Source organism: Condylura cristata, unplaced genomic scaffold (genome assembly GCF_000260355.1).
Source record: "Condylura cristata isolate star-nosed mole 26May11 unplaced genomic scaffold, ConCri1.0 scaffold00009, whole genome shotgun sequence".
In the NCBI taxonomy this organism is placed as follows: Eukaryota; Metazoa; Chordata; class Mammalia; order Eulipotyphla; family Talpidae; genus Condylura; species Condylura cristata.
In genome coordinates, this window is record NW_004567110.1 from 10,622,393 (window position 1) to 10,641,396 (window position 19,004).

A 19,004-nucleotide genomic window follows, 5' to 3' on the forward strand; every position below is an offset into this window, starting at 1 on the left:
ACAATTTGACTTGGGAATAAGTGGTGAGCAGTTTTAAAGCACTAGCATAGAAATGAAATGCCAGTGAAAAAGAGACGGTCACATTCAGGGGCCAGTGGTTATAGGAAAAACACCTAAAGTTTACTCATTTTTTTCCCAGTGAATTTCCAAACCTGGACACTAGTCCTACAGGTGAGAAGGCTTGGACTTCGATGTGGCATTTGGAAGCTTGGGACAGAAAGCATTCCAGGATGAATGGCATTCTAGAGCATGGCATATCAAGGTGGGAAGTAGACATGAGGGTTCACCTCCAGTGCTTTCCTGTCTCAACCCCACCCCACCTTCTTACTATTTCATGGGCAAACACAATTTTTCTCATACTCTTCTGTTAAACTTTATAACTCCCCAACTAACATCTCCTCCTTCCTCTTTTGTCAATGATTCACAACATCAAGTACATTCTTTTATTCGTTCCATAGGTGATCATGCCTAATAAATTACATTCCCTGGCCTGTAACTTCCCTCAGATAGTATAAAATATGACTTGCTTTCCAAGTAGGAAATGCCCCCCACCAAAGCAGTTTATCTCAAATGGAAACTCCCAACTTGCAAGGTGCCCATAGATTTCAGGTTGAAGTAGAGGATGCTAAAGTACTTTGAAGTCAGATTTACAAAAGGCAAAACTTGTCTGTTGATGAAGGAGGGTGAAGGGTGAGGAAGCACAGGGAAGTGATATGTCAAAAACATTCTAGACTTGTTGCATAATGACAAAGCTGAGGTAAGCTATACCTTTGACCCACCTCATTCTTTTATTATATCTGAGATTGCATTGGTTTCAACAGCTTTTGGGAGGCATATTTCCACTCTTCTAACTTTCAACATATTAGCTTTAAAAGGCAGATTAAATGTTCAGGTTTGCCAATCAAATAAAAACCATGGCACCCAGGACTTATCCATGAGCAGATTTACAAGAAACCCCACAAATGGGTCAATCTGGCCCCTGAACTGCTCCTGTTAAATTAGAAGGACAATCTCTCTCTCCAGGCTTTTGGTAGAATTGTTATAAAACACTAGCTTAAAAAACAAAAGCAAGTATGTGGCAGCCATCCAATTTAAATGCTTTAAAATCTTACATAATCTGTGAGATACCGGGAGAAAGGCAGTAGAAGAAATTGAGGAAAAAATAAATGCTCTAGATTTTCAAGTAAATTAACATGCTGAAGAGCACAGTCTAAAAACAACATAGAGGTAAAGCCTGACAATTCTTTTAAGATTGAAAGTGTATTAAAGTAAAATCAAACAACTAAGGATCATGATTAAAGAACAAAACAACGACAGTTTGTGTATCTCAAGCTCTGGTTGCTTTGCTAACCTCCAGGATTTAAGTGCTCATCAAAAAGCACAGAGGATATATATTTTATCACTGACAGCTAATAATATGTGAAACTAAACTGAACCTGTTTAGCCATTTATCATTTAATTTTATGGTCCATCCTCTCCTTTTTACTATGAGAACCAAGGTTATAAAAAAGTTGCAAGGACCACCCCCATAATAATGGTTGGAGCTTTTATCATCTTTTACTTGAAAAATCACATACCTGAAAATAGATGGAGAGCCATAAGCTAGGACTATGGATGGACGGACGGACGTAGTTTTAAACAGTCACATAAACATAGTATCAGAAATACATAGTACCGCCATTGTTCACTGGCTGCAAGATAAAAGTTGCGTTTCAAGAGGGATGACCCCTGTTTGACGAGTGAAGTGCTTGGAAAGCAGAACAGAGTAATAAAAGTCTTCTTAAATCAACTGCTGTCAAGGTGTGTATTACTAAGCTCAGCACCTGGCACATGCAGTGGGCACTCAGGGCTGCATGAATAATCACTGACCAGCCTTGGGCACATTTCTCAACTACCCTATATACTTTAAACTTTCCCTATAGAAATGTCAGCCTTGCCTGGCCTAATTTTCTAAAATTAAGTCTTGATTAATCAAAGCACTTTGAGACTCTGACACGAGACATTCAGAAAGAAGATGCTTACATTTCATGCAAAGGTCACAGAGACCAAGAAGTAATATGTCACCATCCCCCTGCTGAGTCTCATCTGACTTTCCCCTTAAATTTGATACCACTTCCTCAGGAAGGAGTCCTCCATGCCCCAGCAGATACTCTGCCCTCTACACAGGACTTTCCCTTTGTGGGCATATGCACCACAACCGTCGTCAAATTGCACCTGTATCTCTTCTTGTTAAAGTGTGCCTCCCTCTCCCACTCCAGACATCCCAAAAGTGAGGGCCATGAGGGCTTTGTTGACTGGCCTCTACTTCACACACCTGGAAACACCAGGCACATAGGTGTTAAGTAATTTATTTATCTGTAAACACTTACTAAATGAACATTTGAGAACAAAAAGCCAGTCATCATGTTCTACAATGTGCTCAAAAAATGAAGCTAGATATGCAAGAGGTGGGGAGACATTAAGTCATCAAAAGTCATATATTTAGAACAGCGGCCTATTCTCAGCATGCAGCAGAGGAGAGCTCTCTCTGCAGTAACAGTGATAAAGGAAATAACTGCCCATCACATATCTGTGTGCATTTTGCCAGTTTCAAAACACTTTTATCACATTTGTGGTCTCATGACTGAAAGCCTCCAAAGGTTCATACAGAGCTCTCTGTGGTTCCATAGTAATGCTTTAAAGTGTTGCAACAGATATACAAGTCATTGCTCCTGAAAAGGTTTATGAAAGACTTCCAGGGTCTTTCCTGGTGGCGCAACAGGTTAAAGCACAGCACTATAAAACTACCACAGCCACTGCAGTACAAATTCAATCCCTGGCCAGGGAGCTGACCCACATGGCACAGTGAGCCTCTCCGAGTCTCACCCACTGTTACCTTCTGCAGTGCATTTCAGTAGATTCCCCCTGTTCTGCTCCCTGCTCTTTCTAGTGAATACCCTCACCCCCCACGCCTCTGGGTTACACTTCAGTTCTTGTATACCTAAGTAAAAAATAAATCTTTAAAAGAATAAAAAGAAGCCTCCAGCCCCTCCCTGGTAGTGCAATGGTTTGGGATGCAGCCCTGCAAGTTAACCATAGCAGCTTCAGTGCGAGTTCCATCCCCGGCCCTGGAGGTGATCCACATGGCTCAGCAGACTTTTCTTGTCTTGGCCACTGCTCCCCTCAGCAGGGTACTTCATTGATCTGCCTGTTCTGCTCCCCATTCTGTCTCTGATGAAGCCTCTCAGTGCCCCTGCACCTCTGGCTTGCACCCCAGTTCTGTGCTCACTGCATAATATTCCCTCTACAAACTAGTTCTGGCAAAGTCTTAATTTTTTTTTCAAAGTTTCAGAACTCTGGAAATCAAGAACACTTGATTCCAAATAAAATCTCCAGGCATTGTAAATACAGTAGCTCTGTTTTCTCCAAGGATAAAGAAAAGCAATCAGAGCTGAGGCTGAAGGGTAGAACTTCCCAGGGCTTGCTGGTAAACTGACCCACACCTCTAAGGTTCCACCTCCAAAGTAAACTGCTGAAACCTTTTCAGGTGTATGACCTTTGCAATTCTGTAAAGGTGAGAGTAGGAGAGAGCACTTACTGAAAAATTTATGTGCTTCAGTTAAATTTTTTTAGTTTACTTCACCTATGCAGCTATTCATAAGCAGAGACACCACAGGGTTCTGAGGATCTGAGTAAATGTCACAGGGAGAGACTCTGAAGCGCCATGACAGAGCAGAAGCCAAACTGGTCTCCTGTGAGTTCCTATTTATTACCTGGCTCTAAGTAATCTGACTTAAAACCATTTCTTTGTCGTAGAGATTAAACACCTTACATTGTAACTTTAACTAGCTTTTATCTAATCCTATATGGCTCTTGAATTCCAGAGTAGGATAGGTCAAAGCAATAAAAGTTTTATTTCAGAGTCTTGAAATCAAATGAGCAAAGCAAAGTACTTGTTTTTAAGAGTAATCTTGCTCCACCTTTCAAAGGAATATGTTTGGAAATATGGATTTGCAGAGCATATTATCTTATAGCGCCATCAAATTTTATGAATGTCAAAGTGTCCTGATACACAGTGTCTAGTCTGATTCATAGAATAACCTTGTGAAACAGGCAGCTCAAGAATTTTATAGATGGAAATGCCGAGTTTCCAAAAGGGTAAATTTCTTAATCCAGGGTCATAATTTAGAAAGTAAGAATAGAGTTGGAAGGATTTCTGATCCCTAGACCCTTTCTATTTCCTAACAACCACATCATCCCAGTTCCTCTCAAGGGTTACCCCTCAGCAAAATGCGCAATTAAGATAGCGGTGTCTATAACCTCCAGGATGTAAAGCTCACAAAGGATACAGTGAGGTATAAAAGACCTCCTCCAAGTCATGGGTATATCCACACTGTGTCCCTACATAGGTGTGGGTCTTAGAAATGTCAGAAAATGATGACTTGCTACTCTTGGCCTTACATCAGCCATACAGAGCACAACTCTGCATCAGAGAACAGTATGTTGTCGCCTCCAGTGCTTCCTGATAAGCACTAGGATCACTAAAGCCAAGTTGTTCCATAATCTAGAGTGAGGTTAGGGCTAAAATGAAAGATAAACTCAAAATAGAACATTTCCCTTTGAGTAGAGTGGGGTTGTGGGGTGAGGCCTAAGATGAAAGAAATGCTGGTCACTACTGACTGTGGATGAGGGTAAGGTTTCCTTGTCTTCGATCTTTTTTCATCAGTGACTCAAGTTTTTTGAAAGGTTAAAAGTTCAACTCTTTATATAAAAACTAGCCCCAATGTCTGTGAACCTTAGCATCCTTATAGGGGAAAGGTCTACATTAAGTTCTCTAGCTCTACAAATCAAGATTTTAATCTTTAAGGATGTATACTGTGCAGTTGCACAGCATCAAATTTGAAGACAAAAAGGCCTCTCCAATAACCTCCACTGAGCAAGAGTTTCATGTAAGACTGGCCTGTCTGATGGCAAACTTCATTCTTAAAGTCAGCCTTGTTCTTTTAGGTCACTAATTTTCAACACTGGACATTCACTAGTACATGAGTTTTAAAAAATACAGTGCCCTCTTTTTGCTTCAGATCAGGGAAGTGGGACTCTGTTAAAGTGGGGACTGGCTGGGTGGAGGGAGTCGGCTAGAGCTTAAAGCCACCTGCCTAAGCACTTTCCAATGCCCCGACATCACATCAGTTTGCTGTCTTCCTATGGATGAAATATGCACAGGACTATAAGTCACAATGGCTAGAAACATCAGCTAGTGAGTTTATTACTTGGATAGAAGAAGATATTCTTAAGTCACTCAGAAATATACACTGAATACTAAAAAGAAAAAAAAATATGTATTTAAAATAAAAAACCCCATACAACTCTAAAATAAAATAGAAAAACTTCATGTCACTCTGGACCTCTAGCAATACAGTGCTCACTCAAGGTGGCTTAAGTATTAAGCCCTATTTTAATATTTACTTTCCCCAGAAGAGTAGCCAATCTTGTAAATATATTAGATTTTTAGAACTTTCCCATAGATATAAGAAAGAAAAGTCAAATAAAGAAACCAGAAGTACAAGACAGGCTGTTACAAACAGGTATATGAAATGGGCACAAAGGGGAGTTTCCACCGCTTGGCGGACAAAGGACTTCTCAGAAACATGACTGCAATCACCGAGCTCACGTCTTACTCAACACAGTCATGCTGAAAGGATGTTGCTATGTTCCCACCTTGGCTGCCTGACGCGTGGTTCCTGTGACAGCTGGAGTCAACAAAGATAAGTTTGGCTCCTGGAAAAACCTAAATGCCAACCTTCTTTATTTTTAAACTTGATCTAAAACGCTTCCCTATTATCTGATTCCAGTGAATTCTGCAAAAGATGCATTTTAGTTAAGCTGGAGCATGAGTAAGAAAACCTAGCCTACACAGTGTGCTTAAGCAAACAGAATAACAAAAACAAGTTTTTGTGCAATTTTTAGCATTTTTTAAAAGTCTCACTTTGGAAAGGAGGCTTAAATTAACATCTTCAACATTAAAAAAAAATGCAAGAAAACCTAAAATAGACGTAATATCCTAATTACAACTTAGGTGGCCTAGTTAGGAAAATATTTAAGAATATTTAAGATTCCTTCTGTGAACTTCCTGATTAAGAAGACATGAATAGCTACTATAGTAAGGATAAGGAAATTTTAAAGGTTAGAGGAGAATTCTGATTTTGTGTTTCTATTTCTGGGTCAGTGAGTTGTAACCAAATATAACCATCTGAATAGTGTAAACTTACATGATTTACCGCAAACTTACATGATTTATCGCAGACTGAACAGCCTTTACATAATGGTTTAGTTCCCGATCCATCATAGCAAATTCAATCATTGCCTTGTCCATACTGTATTCACTACTCACTTCAGCTAAAAGAAAAAGAAAGTAATTATTACTTTCCATTTAGAATGTCAAATCTGGAAAGAGTTATACCAATAGAACCGGTATTAGTCAGTGATCTAAATGGTCTCATAAAGGTACCATATGTATTTTTGAAAACTTCTTCAAACATGCCAGCTTCATTCAACGTTCTAAATTGGGTGACTACTTGTATGCTGTTAATTAAATCAGTCAGCACACTCCTGTCAGCCACAGTTCCCTCATACGTCACAACACTTCTCTCATTTATCTGCATACTGGACCTCACAGGATTGTTAAAGATCAAATAAGATTTCAGGCTCTTGTAGGTTCCGTTATATGGACCAACCATCCTACTGAAAACAACTAAAAAGAACTGGATAAACTTGGTGGAAAAAATCTCTTTGAAAACAAATGAGTGGCTGGACAGAAAGAAAACAACCAGGGTAAAATAAAGGGAAAACTGAAAAAGGAATCAACAACAAAGTCACCTGGAATCCCATCCCTTACTATAAATAGACACCGGAAGTAACCCACCCCTTTCCTTCCGAGGGGAAGGAGGTTGATCTTGGCCAGTGGGCAGAACTGAGGGATAACGGAGAAAAAACAGTCTGAAAGACTGGCCACAAGTCAACCATCCCAGACCTCCAGTCTGGGCCCCCCTCACCTCAATGGTCTGGGGGACCTAGCCTCTGAGATAGTCTCACACTGACAATACGCGAGGTCCTCCCTCACTCCCCTCTGGAGAAGACACTTCCTCTCAAGTCTGAAATATCCCTGCAAATCATTGTTAAGGCCTAAAATAATGCCTACAAATAACTGTTAAACAGATTACCAAGAAGGGGGCATGGAGTAGGGAGTGGGTGACAAAAAAACAACCAAAAAGCTTTACAAACCTTAAAAAATAAGTCACCAAGAGTAAGAAGCATTAGATAAGATGATCTACAAGGGCTTCGTATCTGTCAGTCAGAATATGAAGCAACTCTACTTATTATGTTAAAAAAATTGAAATACCCCCAGGGTATCAGATTTATAAAAAGCGACTAGCTTTTTGAGCTGATTGGAGAAGCAAGTTAAAGTTCTTAAAAGTGCTTTTACAATGTTTTCTTCAAGCTGCAAACATAAAATTTAATCCATGAGAAAAGACAGAGAACATAGGATGATGAAACCTTTAATGTTCAAAAAAAAACCCAACTAAACTAAAACTGGCTTCTAACGACCAGCCTTCACAGGACACATGCAATAGCTCACTATCACTTTCTTTTCTTGTTGAGGGGAGGGATGAAGATAGCATTTAAAGACAAAGTTTGTATCTCCAGCCCCAAATTAAAGACATTTTAAACAAAATGGCATGTGACAGAGATCCAAAAGAAATCATCCAATGAATAAAATCCTCACACTGGCAAGCACAGGTCAGTGATCTCAGGAAAAGGTCCCGAGATCACCGAAAGGGACGTGCTGACGCGAGGCTGCCAGACCACCCATGTCTGCGGCTACACTCACAGCTGCTGCTTGCTAACATTATGTGAATTTCTGGAAGCTCTGGAAGAATCTTAACTATTTTGTTTGCTGACCATGTAGCTTGTCTTTATCCATCTTTTCTTTTACCGCCGCTACCTTCCCTATGGCCCTGTGCCTTTCTGCCTTCTCAACTCCCTCTCAACCTCACCAGCCTCACGTTGATTAATGTTGCTAGTTTTTGTAAGTATTTGAATTTGTAAGTCATCTATTCCGTAAACGTCCAACATTTGTCTCTGTCATTCTTACTCGCTTTACTAATTCCCTCAAGCTCCCTCCATTTTGCTGTAAATGCCTGCATTTCACCTTGCCTTACAGTTAAAATGTATTTTACTGTTTAGAAAAAAAAATGAAACAATTTATATCCTAAAATGATTGTTTACCATACACACACACACACACAGTCATTTTTCTGTTATTTTAATAAAATGGTTACATTTCAGTAAAAGGATTTGAGGTCTTGGAACACACATATAATTTAATTTTTTTCCCACTAAAACAAATAAAAAAAAATAGACTCCTGGGTTCACATAAGCCTTATCATCTAGCTAACAGTTAAAAAAAAAAAAATCATGGTCGGTTTTTGTTTTTGTTTTTTCCTGGTGGAAACAATTTATTCTATGGATACTGGATTATGATACTGCAACTAGTCAAAAAAGTGGATAAAGACTAAGAGCAAAAACTAAGTAAAAACAGAGTAAAAACTCTTTTCCCAAGAATCCAACAGCTAGAGACATCCTTAAACCAACAGAAACCCACTTAAGGATTTAGGAGACAAAATCTTGGAATACAAGAAATGAAGTTTGTTAATAAGCCTTAAATCAGTGAGAAGTGCTATAATGTTGGCACTCTCTCTCTGCTATTAAATGAATTAAATTTTGAAAAGCACAGAAAACTGTGAGCTATCAGTGCAATGGAAGAATTTCCAAAGTAAAATAAAAAGGATAACATTCTCAGGTATCCAGAGCTCATGAATGCAGGTAAGACTTAAACCAGACAAGGGCAGGGAGCTCATCCCTGCAAAAGAGAAAATGAAAGATGGCTGGATCAGAAGTTGATGGCATGAAGCCTCAGGGAGGACTCTCTGGAGGCCACGGAGGCTTACAGGCAGCCTCAGCTAAGACTCCAGGGCCCTTGATGTTGGGACATGCTGAAGAATTAAGTGATGAATAGCTCAGCCTGCGGCAAGAAAGGGAAAACACCAGAAGAGATCACCAAACTAGTCCTAAAAAGAACTGAGGAACACACCACACCTGGGAAGTGAAGCAATGCTGCACAGATAAACTCAGGCTAAAGGCAGTGTTGAGGCAGCGAAGGGCTGGAGAGACCAGAGACCAAGGTGCAAGAGGAAGAGACCACCGCCATGGCGCCCGGGAGGGAGGCCTGGGGAACTGGGATGCAAGTTGGAACCCACCGCAGCTACTTTAAGATTGTTTTTGTGCGTTTTCTTACTTGTTTTTCCTGCTCTCATAGCCCGACTGCCATAATCACCCCTTTTAAAAAACGAGCTTTGTATTCAAATACCAGGATTGTAAGGTACTTCCTGCCATGTACCTCTAAAGATTTCAGGTGCAGGAAGAGGGGCCAGGGCTCCCTGGTCAGTAAGTCCCTGAGTGAGGAAGGCAAACAATCAGCTGTTTGGCTGTAGACTACACAGTGGGGAGGGAGGGGTGGGATTGAGTTTGGTCTGGATCTCTGGAAGGGGTTTTCAGGGAAGAGTGGGAGAATTCTGACAGTGGGATTATACACTGTGTCCTGAAGGACAGGGACTCTTAGGGTCCAAAAAGCCACAGTGACTCACCTTCAATGTCCTTAAATGGCTGTTACTTCATAAATCTGAAATCAGACTTTCACCCAACTGCAAACTGGCCTACCACAGGTATTCGAGGGATGTCATGGAAGAAGACAAGTGAGAAACGCATTTGCCCATTACATCTTCACCGTGCCTTTGCCATATGAAAAAGGGTGACAGTGGCATGTGGTGTGTGAGGGGGATCATCTAAAAGACTGTGAAATTCATGCTATCACAAATCCAGAGAGGAAAGTGCCATGTACCCCATCTCTGCAGACTGTGCGGATGATAAAGCATGAGAAGTAAAGGCAATGATGCAAACATATAATGATAATAATAACAATAACAGCGGAAGCTAACAACACAAACTTTCTAAACTGCCAAGTCAGCGCTGAGTACACCTGATTCACGCTATACTCCACTGCAACATTAAGAGATCAGTGTTCTGTCTCCACTTCACATTTGAGAAAACTGAAGCTCTAACTAGTTAAAGTAACTTGCTCAAGGTTACAAAAAGAGTGCGTGAGAGCAGAGCCAGGCTTCCAGCACAGGCTTGCTAACTGAAGCTTGCACACTTGCCTACCTGTGTGAAAAGGCGCTCCAACTCCTCCATGAATATCCAGGGAACAAGTGCGCAGAGAAAGTCAAAGGCACTGACCTTCATCTCGGCCCCCTGCTGGTCTGTTGGAAGCAGGGCACTGTCAATGCCACTGAAAACCTTTGCCAAATTCCCTCAGTGGGGGAAGCTATTAACAAAAAGAACTCAGTCCCCTCCTTTAACATTTGTAAAGAGAGTGACCATTCACATGAGAAAGGGCAAAATGAGGCTGGGAAGGCATAGAGGCAGCCAAGGCATCCACTGACTGCCAGAACAACACAGAGGACACGACCTGCCAGGAGACCAGCCTGTACTAGGTCAAGGTAGTAGCAGCACCAGAAACAGGAGCTCCGAACTCACTAGCAGGCAAGCAAACAAAGGGCAGCCCTCAGAATGTTCAAGAGTCCTGTAAGGCTTATGGTACAGTGTCAACACCATTGCCATCACCCACATGTGAACTGCTCTTCTCCAGCCAAGAAAGGTCTGGGAGTCTAGGAATATTAATGATTATTATGTCACATTTCTTAGCTAGGCCCTTCGATGAACATTTATTATGGGAGCTCTCGCGTGTGTCAATCAAATGAACCTAAAAGCTGTACTTGAACAATCATTTACAAGCCAATAAATCCGTGGGGAAGTGTCACGGAGAGAACTCAGTAACCTGCGAGTCCTGCGGAGCACATCTGGCACACTCATTGAGAAATTCTTCCAAGAAGTTAGTACAACAGCTAGCTGAAAGCTGTCCCCCAGCCCCTACTCCAGCAAATCGAGTCCCCAGGGCACAGATAATCCCTGACTTGCATTGTAAAAGGCTAACTGTTTCTGTAAGGCTGCCAGGGCCACAGCTGTCCTAGTCTCTGCCTGTCCTGCTGGCGAGCCTGGTCATACGTGCACACTGCTAACAGTACCTCAGGAGCTTTCAAAGTGCTTATTTGGACCAGGAGGGCCATAGAAACACTCCTCCTTGACAGATGGTTTCTGTCTTGCTTTGTTTTTCTGTTTCCTGTTTAGTGGCAAAACCTACAAAAATGATCATCACTACAGGAGGGTTTCTTTTTTAGACTAAAGGGCACTGATATTTATATTCTATAAGGGTCTAAATGGATACAGTGGCCTACAGGATATCCCTAAAGTCAGGCAAACCTCTAATTAAGCAATCTCAGCAGTCATGCTGTCCACTAGGCACCTCTTCTGCTCAATGCTGAAACACTAATTACAATATTGTAACTATTACTATTCTCTCTTTTTGAAATTTTACAGTAGCACGAAAGTTATGGGATCAGTAGAACATAAAGAGGTGGTGATTTAGTATTGCCAACCAATTCTGCTTAAAGCAAAATTCATGAGACATTGAATGAGAAGAAAGAAGAGGACAAGGCAGGAACATGTCTGAAGTCAAATAGTGACAAACAGGGCCCGCTGTCTGGACCATGAAAGACGGGGCAGAATGAGCAGATTGATGCGGGAGAAGAGGAGGGGCCAGGGACCGGTTATTTTACAGCTGTAGAGCCTGTAAAACAAATTCCAGCCCTCTCTGGGTGCCTGATGAGGAGGTAGCGGAACCTCTGCGGTGCATTTATTGCTACCACACAACATAGCAGAGCACAGGAGGGACTATCCGGGCTGAGTCCCAACATTGGTTAGGGCCCCATTACACCTTACCTGCTTGACATAATGTCATTTTTTAGACCACAGGTTAAAAATGGGGGGCAGAAGCTTCTTTATTATGGTTCCCCCAACCTAAGTTGACTGGGTCAACAAGCCAAGCAAGCTCTCATTCCAGGCCAGTGACAGTGCAGCACAGTGGAGGGTAAATGAGACAGACACTCAGTATTCCACAGAAGGTTTCTCCCTAGCCACAAGCTGCAGCATAAGGCAAATACTAGAAAGAAACTGTCCCCCAGCCAGCACTGAGATTTGGAGAGCACAGCTGAAACAGGTGTGGTGGGGGGCCTACGGGGGAAGGTAGAGAGTAGGACACAGAACTCATGGTAAAGGAGGTTTCCCCCATCACCTCCAGGTCTTGAGCAGAACTGTCTTTCATCAAATAGACATGAAAATGAAGACTTTTCTTCTCCCCCAGCAAGTCTACACGCATTTCTCTGCAATCTCTCAACGCTCCCACATATTTTTGCTTTGCTCAGCTGTTCCCTATGACCTCAGCCACAAGGTCCCGAATCCTCCCTAGTCTCCAAAGTAGGCCCAAATGCTTCATGCCTTATGGGTCCGTAAAACTCCCTTTACTTTTATAACTAGGACAACGTGTATATTGTAGGAAGCCACACCCTTAAGACAAACTTCACCTGCTTATCCCCTCCAACTTCCTGTCCCTGGTTACACTGCACAGCTTTGACCCACAGCCAAGTCATTTCCTGAAATTTTGTCCTAAACCAATAAAAATTGCAGAATCAGGTGTTTTTGTTCTACAAGTCATGTGCATGCATGTCTGAATAGGAACAATACCAATTATATGAGTTGATTAAATTCAACTCTGTGCATTTGCCTAGTAATATACCAGGCCAAGACAAAGTAGTCATTTAGTGCATTTAGTCATTCAGTTGGGCTGCCAGCTCCAAGTGAATGTGAATCATACACTCAAAAGGATCTGATAAATATTTAGTGCCATAAAGTACATATGTCCATTTGGCAAGGAGGAAGGAAGCAAAGAACACAGGGAATCACCTGATTGTATTTTAAATTTCCTAGAACAGATGGGACATGCAGGAGGGATATTTTACTGTCTGGAACAGAAAGGAAGTATTTCCTAACATTTTTGAATTAGTCTTCATTTGCCCATACTTCGTAAACAAGCAATTTCTTCTTTTTTGGATAAACTCAAGTAAGTGATAGTATAAATCATACCAACTTTCCCTCAATCTGCACACACCCAAAAAAACTCTTTCTCTTCAAAAATACAGCTCCAACTATCTGGAGCAGCATATATCCATAGCACACCCACCTCTCTGAGTGGGTGTGTGTGTATGTTTTTCCTGGCAGCTTAGTATTAAGCAACCATTATATATTCATCAGGAGTTGAATTTAATGACTTACTCACTGCTTGAGCAATGTTTAATAGAAACTTGGTTACTTCTCACTACACTGTATTTAGTCATAATAATTCCTCCACACAGACATTAGTGCGGTAAAATTAAAACTGAATCCACATTATATAACTGCCTCCCACCAGGAAGAATAACGAAGTGTGTAACAGGATATGACACAAACTAGTAAGCAACTGGCTTTCATAAACACAGTGAATATGGGAAGATTTTTCATGGAATACTGACCTTTATTATCACTCTTCCCACCTATAAGATTTTCTTAGAATAACACAAACGAGAGAAGATGTATAATTACCCAACTCAAAAGTCAGTTCTGGAGTCAGACTGCATTCAAATCCAGGCTATGGTACTGGTTCGCTTGCAGTCTTTGGCAAATGAATTTTTTAAGAGTCTCAGTTTCCTCTTCTGTATAATGGGTACAATAACAGTATCTGACTCAAAATTGCTATGAGGACTAAGTGAGTAAATGTAGATCAAACGATCCACACAGGGCCTGGTCTACAACAAGCACTAACAAAATACCTGTTTTTATCATCACTAAGAAGAGGAAGCACCACTCTGCAAATGTAATTCGTCTAAATGCTGAACACTGCCCTTAGGAAACACGGTGGCAAGTGACCACCAGCTCCTTAACTCTCTCAGCTGTTTCCACTAAGTTGCAACCAAAGCACTAAACTGAACTCACAAGACTGCAAGATTCAATGAGGTGCTTTATAAACCCACCCACCCCACCCCTACTGCCCCCTGCAAATGCCCAAACTCACTTAGCTAGCAAAAGTGTATTGAGCATTCACTACATGCCAGGTAGAGAGGCAAAATTCTTGGATCAAGAAGGAAGGCTAACACTACCCAAGGAGGCAGGGAAGGTTTAACAGGTGAGGGGCAAATGTGAGCTGTGACCTGGAAGACATATGCTTGCCAGATGTTCACCAGATGGGGAAGAGGTTAAACAAGAACCCTCAATTCTGTAGAAGCTGATTTAGAGTTCAAGTGCTCAAACAAAACCATTGAAAATGAACAGAGGAGAACACCGTGTCTCCACTGAGCCCTGACTATATAGCAGGCACTTTGGACATACTATCCTCTGTTACAACAATGTGAATTAGCTATTATTAAACATGGTTTCAAGATAAGGACACTGAGGCTCAAAGAGACTGAATAGTTATTAGGTATTATTAAACATGATTTCGAGATAAAGACACTGAAGCTCAAAGAGACTGAATCATTTGCCCTGGGTCACCCAGTAAACAAACGATAAGAGTTTGAAACTGACCTCAGGTGTCACTTAGAGTTAGCATGGAAGGTGCACGCTATCATGCCTGAACCATTACAAATAAGCAAAATACACTTTAAGCAAAAGTCGTGTAGTGATGAATAATTGGTTCTCCAGCTAAAGGGGTTCTCCTAAACATTACCTTCTTTTAAGGAAAAGACAAAGTGAGAGATGTACTGATTGGCTTTAAAAGTTCTAGCCCAGAGTAACAGATCCCACCTTTCATTATATAGACAGACATTTTCCTTGAACAAGTATTTAACATTCTATAAACGACTGTGGCAAAGTTACTACCTGAAATACTGCTCGAAGTAAATTCTGTGACGAATTAAATTTGTAGAATCATAGAAATCAATCTCTGGATACCATACAGTTTCTACCAGTTATCAAAGCACTAGGAATCCCAGGTTATGGGCAAATGTCATTTTAAAACAAAACTATATTTTTAAAGATTTATTTATGTATTTATTTATACATACAAGAACTGGGGTACAGGCCAGAGGTGCGGAGGGTGAGAGGACCTCTTTTGGCTACTTACTATAAAGTCTGTCTATCTTTCATTTGATATACATCCTGTTTCTCCCTCCTTTTTTGCCCATTTCTTCCAATGAGGCCCTGGTAGACTAGAAAGAAATAGTAAATTCAAGGCAGCAAACAATATTTACAGCAGCATTTCCCAGCCAACATCACTTTGGTGACAGCCATTTCTCTATGGCCTCCAAAGACTTGCTGTGGCCAAGTCCGAGCTGCAGTTTGGGGGCTGAAACCCAGAAGACATAAGGAACAAAGCCTGGCTTTAATTTCTGCTTCAAGATCAAAGAGCCTTATGAATCTGTGGCAACAAAGACAAAAGGAAGTGAGGCCTAAACCACAGGTGACTGTTGAGAAAATTAAATAAGAAGATAAATAAAATATCCAAGATGTTTAAAACACAGTAGACTCTTAGTAAATGCAGGCTATTTTACTGGTAGCTGTGTGTACTTTGCAACATTCCTTGGTACAAATCTTCTACTTCAGTTAGTTCAGCTGAATACTGAATCACTGAATCACCTTCTCTAAATAAAGCTTGTGATAAAAGAAATTCAGCAAAAGGTTGAGGAATTCAAACAAAATAATAACATGGTCTCTCTCACCCCTAAACTCCTTCTCCAGAGATTTGGGAAAACATTCCTGATTCTCATGAAACAGCCCGTACATAGGGCATCCTGCAGCAATTAAAGTACAGAGAGAATAACAGAAATAGGAATGGCCAAACCGAAGGAAAAACGGCTCTCAGGTTGCCTCACACAGGCAATCCTACCGACAGTCCCTTGCCCTGGTCGTTAGTCAAGGTAACAGAAACAACAGTGTGGCTGCTTCACTTTAGCATCAACATACCCAGCCTTACGGCAAATGCAACTGAGAAAACCATATGAACACATCAGAAGCAAGGTTTAAGAGATGAGGGGGTCATCCATAGGGATGCTAACCACAAAGAACAGGATTAGAGGGAACTATCTCCACCTCTTGACCAAATATCCTCCAAGCAGAGGCTGCATGCGAGGGACTGTGGCAGGCGCCCCAGACAGCACAGTGAATGACAAAGTGCACCTGTGTTCACCGTGTGAACAGTGTAAATTGTCTCTAAACAGTTTGCAGATTCCCATACCACACAAAACTGGCTAAGATTCCTTGAGAGGTCTCTAGTCTTTCTCTTGTTGGGTGGGAAAGACCTCCCCCCTACTGAAGAGCCCTATCAGGAGAGTCCTTCCCAAGCGATAGGGTTAGGAAGCTCCCGGCACAGGCACAGTCCAGCCCTGAGGAGAATTCATTGAATTGCTCTTTCACACACATTGTTATTTACATCTCCTCACTTCCAAGTAGAGCAACTTTACTCTGTGTTTTATATAGTTGAGGAAACTAATGCTCAGAGAGGTTAAGTGATGCTACCTCAGGATCACAAGCAGGACCAGAAGCCTGATCCTCAGCTCCAGAGCCAGTGAAGAGGTACATGCTGGAGCCCCCAGGGCCAATTCTTTCACCTCACAATCCTTCAAAGAGCTGAAGGACTATTGAAGGTGGCTATTAAAATCTCCTACCCTGTGAGTCTTTGTTTCTTCCAGATAAATAATGAGCATCAAGTTCCTTCAAGTTCCTGCCTTCATTTAAGCATGCTTCATGGACCAGTGTCCCCTTTAAAAAGTGGATTCCAGAATAAGAGTCATCACTGCCTTGGGTTCGCCAGTTACAACTATGACAAGATCATGACTCCATGTATACCATTTGATCATGGGTTGACCTTGTCAATAAATAAACTCAACAGAAGCTAGTATAAAACCAATCTTCTCCCTTCCTATATTAGAAATTTTTCAATCTAAGACTCAAAACTCAATGTTGTAGGATTTCATGTGTCTAAAATCTGCCATTCCAATTCAGATCATGGAGGTCTTTCTGAACTTCACTGTCATCTAATTATCAAGTAGTCTACTCTACATTTTATGATCCATAAATTTAACACTCTTGCTTCTCTTAGTTTTCGTTCAAGAAGTATTAGCTAACATTTATTGGGTGCTTGCTATGTGTCAGGAACCATGCTAAGCAATGTACACATGTCATTTCATTTGCTTCTTGCAGAAATGCTGCAAAGATCACACTCTGATTTTCTATTTGGTAGAAAAACAAACAAGCAGACAAAACCGGGCTCAGAGAAGTTCCGTATCTTGAGCCAAGGTCATACAGCTAGAGAGCTGAATAGGGAAGAGTAAAAAGTAGGGTCTATTAAACATATCAGTTCACATTCTTCACTAAACCAAGAATTCCCACCACCCTTTGGGTATTACCCATTTTCATGTCCTAAGACTACCAAAGACCTGTCTATGGTGCACTTTAATTAAACAGAAACTTAACTCATCAAAAGCTATAAAAGTAAATTCAAGGAGATGTGATAAAAAGTTTATCAGATGGTAAGACCTCTGATGGACAGGGACTGTAAGTCTATTACTTACTTTCCTGGCAAATGTTGGTCGAAAAGAGAAGTATTTTGTTCTGAGAAACATTTCGTAAAGGAAAGAGGGGTAGGCTATAATTACAAAAGGAGGGAATAATGTAATTTATATTCCTAGCTGTGGTAGGGTAACTTCTATGCTGACTATTTTTGAGAAGTAAAATATATCTGATTCCATAAAAACAAGGGCAACTTAATCTGCTACAACAGAAATCACCAGCAGTTCTGGGAAATAAATCTATCATAATTTACTACAAACTTTATAGTAACTGTCCCATCTGGGACAGCATGTTTCCCTGTATATGAACGTCAACATCTCAAGGTTGACGTTCAAATACAAATACAAATATAAACTGTCTCAAAAGATTTTAATAATGGTAATTATTACTTTTTCTCATGACTTATTTTATCATAGCATAACTGTTTTATTTTCATGTCATGAGACTTAAACCAGTGGTGACCTGTCCCAATTGCTGTTTTACCTTCTGTACCAATCATAATCCATAAATACTAAATCTCCTAGAAATGTCTCAGAGAATTCTTTGCCAAGTGGAAAAAACTTTCTGAAACTGCTGGATGACAATTATAAGAAACTTCAAAATGAGAACGGAACAATCAGAAATGTTCCATACATCTCACTCATTCCTGGCAAGACAAAGAGCCTGAAGAAGCCCCTCTTAGCTTTTCACATGTGATTATTGCTCCCTCCTCCTTCCCCACCACAGCTGCCTTGGTTTACATCTTTTCCTTCTACCTATTACTGATTCGCTTCCTTAGTGATTTCCTTTTCCAGCCCTTTTCCCGCTGGCCCCTCCTCCACAGTACCAAATCTTTTTGTCATTTATTTGTTTCATTAAAAAAAAAAATCTTTAACTTAATATGTCATAGCTTGCACCATATACAAAAATTTAGTCAGAATGGTCACAGACTTAAATACAAAACCTCAAATGATAAAATTTCCATAAATACATTGTAAAGAAAATCTCAGGGAATAAAAGTTAAGCCAAGACTTCTTAGGTACAATACCAAAGGCATATTCACAGAACAAATGACAGACTCGATGTCATAAAAATTCAACACTTCTGTCCTGGGAGACAATACTCACAAATACTCACAAATCGTAACTCTGACTATGTTCAAAACTAAATATCTAAACAAGCTCTCAAAACACACTAATAAAAAAAAAACACAAATAGCCCAAATGAAATAGGACCAAGATTTGGAAATACACTTCACCAAGGAAATGAGCACAGGAAAAGGAAGTCATCCTTATAATTGGGCAGTAGGAAAAGCAGATTAAAACACTAATACTGGTCCTCCCTGGTGGCGGAGCGGGTTAAAGCACAGCACTGAGAAGCTTAAGCTGTCTCCGCATGAGTTCGATCCCCGCCTGCCTGGAGGAGATCCACATGGC

At 40.8% G+C, this 19,004-nt stretch overlaps 1 protein-coding gene across 1 annotated transcript in view; it reads right to left on the minus strand.

Annotated features, from left to right (window-relative positions):
* The window catches only part of NSMCE2 (non-SMC element 2, MMS21 homolog (S. cerevisiae)), a 195,339-nt gene that overhangs the window by 148,634 nt on the left and 27,701 nt on the right, over positions 1-19,004 (minus strand). Inside the window, exon 3 of the mRNA XM_004679595.2 lies at positions 6,269-6,375. Within this exon, the coding sequence (XP_004679652.1) occupies positions 6,269-6,375 (107 nt within the window). The remainder of the gene's footprint in view (positions 1-6,268; positions 6,376-19,004) is intronic.